General features: G+C 47.8%; 1 protein-coding gene across 1 annotated transcript in view; it reads right to left on the bottom strand.

Moving 5' to 3' along the window:
* The window catches only part of LOC138954213 (uncharacterized), a 9,506-nt gene that overhangs the window by 264 nt on the left and 4,242 nt on the right, over positions 1 to 5,000 (bottom strand). The window contains exons 4-7 of the mRNA XM_070326109.1: positions 3,748 to 3,929; positions 2,643 to 3,170; positions 1,498 to 1,865; positions 1 to 920 (exon numbers count right to left, since the gene is read on the bottom strand). The exon at positions 1 to 920 is cut by the window's left edge and continues 264 nt beyond it. Coding sequence (XP_070182210.1) covers positions 490 to 920; positions 1,498 to 1,865; positions 2,643 to 3,170; positions 3,748 to 3,929 — 1,509 coding nt within the window. The 3' untranslated portion in view covers positions 1 to 489. The remainder of the gene's footprint in view (positions 921 to 1,497; positions 1,866 to 2,642; positions 3,171 to 3,747; positions 3,930 to 5,000) is intronic.

The following is a 5,000-nucleotide window of genomic DNA, read 5'->3' as shown; positions in this document are numbered from 1 at the left end:
TCTCTCTCTCTCTCTCTTGTTAGCATGTTCATGGATGTTTCCATGGAGATAGACCACGCATTCCACTGTCCCTAGAAAATTTACTGTCTGTCCGTGACGTCATTTCTTGATGACGCTAATTTTTAATGAAATCATGCGCTTGTCAGTGAACAAGAAGCGATGTGTTGAGAGATTTTTCTTTCCGTATTTTAAAACGATAAAAATGTCACTCGGGTTGTTGTTGTCGGTGTCGGTGGTGATGGTGGCGGATGGTGGTGGATGTCGTGGTAGAGGATGATGTTGTCGTCGTAGTTGTCAGAGAGCGGCAGGTTGTAAGGACAGGTATTGCTGATTTTCAGTAAATGAAGTCAATAAAATGCTGAATTTCAGTTCAACGGTTGTTGTTGTTGTGGTTGTTGCTGTTGTTGTTGTTGTTGTTAGACATCGTTGGACGTTGCGGGATGTGTAGTTGAGACAGGTGGTGGTGGTGGCGGTGACGAGATGTGGGTGTCACTCAGTGTCGCTGTCGCTGTCTATGTCAACATCCTTCACCCAGATCACCTGGGCCGTGGACCGCGACATGGATCTCAGGCGGCCGGCAAGGTCAGCATCACCATACCCACTGTCCAGGTAGACGACGACGTGTCTCTCCAAGCCCCATACTGTGTTCTGATTGGCCACCGTCACCGCCTCGTCTCGACCCCTACCTGCCGCTCTCTGTGTGGGACCCGATGTCATTTCAGCCAGTTGTCTAACGGCCGCTGTGTCGTTATGAGCCACCTTACGGGTGGGGACGCCGCGTGACTCGAGGCCCCGGATGAAGGGTGCTGGTGACCGCCAGTGATCATCCGGTCTGTCTGTGTCACACTTGATGTAACCCAGCACAAAGACGTCGCTGTAGGTGAGGCCGCCCTGCCCGTGGGGAGCGTTGTCATCGCAACCTGAAACATCACACACACCGTCAACATCACATCGTCGTTGTGTAATATACATCCACACCGACTGCAACAACTACAACAACAACACCAACAACAACAACAGCAACGACGACGACGACACCACCATCACCATCAACAACAACCACGACACAAACAACAACGACGACCCATGTCTAACTTCCGCACCAACACCGGCTGCAGCAACACGTGAACAGAGACTACAACTACATCAGCAGCACCACAACCACCTGAAAATAGGAAAAACAATTTTATATTATTTAGGGTTCAACACCTCACCTTGGCAGACTTGTGACGATATTATGTAAAAACGTCACAGTTAATGACGCAAATATCAATATTTCTTGTAAGTTTAATGACGTCATCGAAATGTTGTACACCAACCTGACTGACACTTACTGCATTGCGAGAGAGAGAGAGAGAGAGAGAGAGAGAGAGAGAGAGAGAGAGAGAGAGAGAGAGAGAGAGAGAGAGAGAGAGAGAGAGAGAGACAGACAGACTGACAGACAGGCAGACAGACGGGCGGACAGACAGACAGACAGACAGACAGAGGTGTACTGACCGACACGAAGATCTCGCAGCATGTCTGCCACCAGCTCCGCGCACCGTGCACACCGCCATGTCTCGTAACCCTCATGTCCCTGTCTGTCACCGCGGTAGTCATCATCATAGTGACCAACCGTCAGGACAGGTGGGCCGTCGCACGGTGCGGACACTGGCGGCCTGGTGTAGGCCGGGACCGTTCCATCCTTCATATCGTCAGCCTGCTCCACCTCTCTCACCACAGCAGGTGGGCTTCTCAGGGGCTGTGTCAGTTTGCGGACGTAACGCTCCATGTCGGCAGGTACATCTAGCTTAACGCCTGCTGCCCACAAGGTGAACCGGACGTGTCGTTGTTTTAACGCCCGGTAGATCTCTGCGATGACGTCACTGTAACAGAACAGACAGGTGTGTCAGTGTTTATAAACAGAACAGACAGGTGTGTTATAGTTCTCACAAAACTCGGTGGTTTTAACGCAGTGTCGATCTTCGTGATGACGTCACAGCAACAGAACGGACAGGTGTGTCAGTGTTTATAAACAGAACAGACAGGTGTGTTATAGTTCTCACAAAACTCGGTGGTTTGAACGCAATGTCGATCTTCGTGATGACGTCACAGCAACAGAACGAACAGGTGTGTCCGTGCTGATTACACCTGGAATTACGAAACTGATAAAACAAAACAAAAAGGCCTGGCAAAAAGGAAGTCACAAAGATTGCTGTTCAGGATAAGAATCACAGTGAACCTGAAATGAAATGACGCAATGATTAATAATGACGTAAACAGAATGACGTTATTTCGCTCCACTCTACGTTACCTTGACCAAGTTTTTCCAATGGCAGACATAGACAGGGTGGCGCCTGATCAGACAGATTTATAACATCACTGATCAGTACACACCGCAGTGACAGTTGCTGAATTCACACTCTACATCTAATAAACATGCCCCAGTCTATTATTCAAACTTCAAAATAAAGAGCCATTACTTCTACATAAATCTTCCGATTGTCTCGACCAAAAGCCCAGGAATGACCTTGTTGTAGAACAGGTGTGAATATAATAACATTTGTGAATTATCAGACTTCCTTCCAACAAACACGACCACACCGGCCAACACAAGAGTGACAGGAGGCAGTGTTAGATTCAGTGTACAGTGTCATTCTTACCACTCAGCCTCATCGGCCAGGATGTGCACGCGTCCGTGTGTCTGTGCGTGTTGACACAGCTCCTCCACCCAGGCCTGCACTTTCTTCTTGCCTTCCTCTGTCCACTGATACAGTCCGCGCCAGTCTTTCTCCACTACCTCCGCCATGTTGACGAGCTGCACGCTGCCGGCTCCCTGTCCGGCAGTCTCTCTCACCTGATGACCCACAAGGTAAGCAGCAGCAGCGCCATCATCACTCGTCTGAAGAACGAAGACGGTGCCGCAGCCCTTCCTCAGCAGAAAATGTCCCTTCAATATCAAGACTACGCTTTTTGAAGTGCCCGTCGGGCCCCAGAGGATCTTCACGTCGACATCGTCGTCGTCTGGCGGCTCCTCCAAGACTTGAAACTGCTGCGGGAACAGAGCGATGCAAGACATGGGTCGACCATGCTCCATTCCAACAGCGTGAACAAGATGGCCCTGGGTCCACAGCTGTAGTCTAGGTTCTCTGCTGAGGAATAGCTCAACCGTTGTCAGTGGTATGGAGAATCTGCGTCATCATACACATTCACACATTATTAGGTATATCACACACACACACACACACACACACACACACACACACATACACACACACACATACACACACACACACACATACCGTTACACACACACACACACACACACACATACACACACATGCATGCATGCATATCAATCAAAGCAATAAACAAATCAAAGCAAGTCAAACAATCACCACAAAGACCACGAACAAAAAAAACATCCACACAAAAACACAAACAGGGATAGACAGGGAGAGATCAAAACAGAGAATTCGTAACGAGAAACAAGAGAGAGAGAGACAGAGAGAGAGAGAGAGAGAGAGAGAGAGAGAGAGAGAGAGAGAGAGAGAGAGAGAGAGAGAGAGAGAGAGAGAGAGAGGGAAAGAGCCAGAGAGAGAGAGAGAGAGAGGGAAAGAGCCAGAGAGAGATGGACAGACAGAGAGAGAGGGGGTCGGGGGGGGGGGGGAGGGGGGGTGGGAGAAAGAAAGATAGATTACGTTAGGTCAAGTAATAACAAACATGCGTGCGTGCGCTTCACCGATATGATACAGCTATGCAACGTACCTGGCAACCAACTGTGTGTATGTAGCTGTATCCATGGCAGGGTCCCCGCCCTCATTCCGTTCCAAGCTTGCCCTCCACCACGCGTCGAGCCTTGTCTGGTCAGCCATATCGTCCTCACAAAGACATATCTGGCTGACATTCCGACCTGGCTCGACGCTGAGGCCTTCCTGCAACTCCTGTAACTGAGATCAACACACACTGACTGTAAACGATGCGGGAAATGGCACAAGGGATGGTTTAATACACGATGCACACAAAGACAGTGTAACATTAGGCCTACCTGAGTTGGAAATCTCTTCATTCCTGCTTTAGTGTTTACCAGCCTAAAAGACAGCTTTCTGAGCAAAAGCAAACCATCTTTTCGGGAAAGAGTTTCCCGTTTGTGGTGACGCCCATTAGGCTACGTAAAGTACAAGTGACGTCGTTTTCGCGACAAAAAAATGACGTCTACTATTCAAGGTCACTGTTCTTAGAGCTCTGGACAGTAAAAAATAAAAAGCAAATGAAATTCGACTCGCCTTCGTCTTGTCCCACAACAATGTAACACCCCCCCCCCTCCCCCTTTTAGGATCCCCCCTCCCCCATGGAAGACTCCCGCCACCACCATTCCCACAAGAGTCCCTCCCTTCTTGTACAACCACCCCCTTTTATGCCTGACCCCCCCCAATATGACCTTTTTTTGGTTTTTTGTTCATAACCTCTGTAAGTTAATCCACATTTTAAGACTGAACCCTAATAAAAAAAAATAAAAAAAATCCTCTATCAGCTTCATAAATTCAATGTTCAAGAGAACGTTGGCATCAGAATAATCGAACACAAGTTGATCAAAAGTGTGACCTGTATTATTCCAGATATGGTCAGTGGTGATCATCTTGCCCAGCAAACATGTCCATGCTATTACTGTGAACATTTTCGAAACAAGCTACATTTTGGTCATGTCTGCTGATTAATAACACCTGCAATTGTGTGAAATATGGAGGCTTTGTTACCCAAATATCTGAAAGAAACTAAACTTAAAAATTTGATGAGCATGACCCCGCTGTGACCCCAACATTTGACGAAGGTCAATCAAATCGGGGTCAAATCGGAAGATTATTAAATACCAGAAGTCTGCAAATGTTTAAAGGTCTAGCTTCAAAATCATCCAAGATAATCTTAACGTTAAGTTTTTTGTTCGGACATACGGACGGACACTGCATACAGTGTGTGAACAAAAAGCCTAGCGCTATGAACTGGCCCTTACTTTACGTTGG

The sequence above is a fragment of the Littorina saxatilis genome, unplaced genomic scaffold, assembly GCF_037325665.1.
Source record: "Littorina saxatilis isolate snail1 unplaced genomic scaffold, US_GU_Lsax_2.0 scaffold_556, whole genome shotgun sequence".
NCBI classification, from domain to species: Eukaryota; Metazoa; Mollusca; class Gastropoda; order Littorinimorpha; family Littorinidae; genus Littorina; species Littorina saxatilis.
Note: the sequence above shows the minus strand (reverse complement) of the source record. Positions and strands in the feature narration are given on the sequence as shown.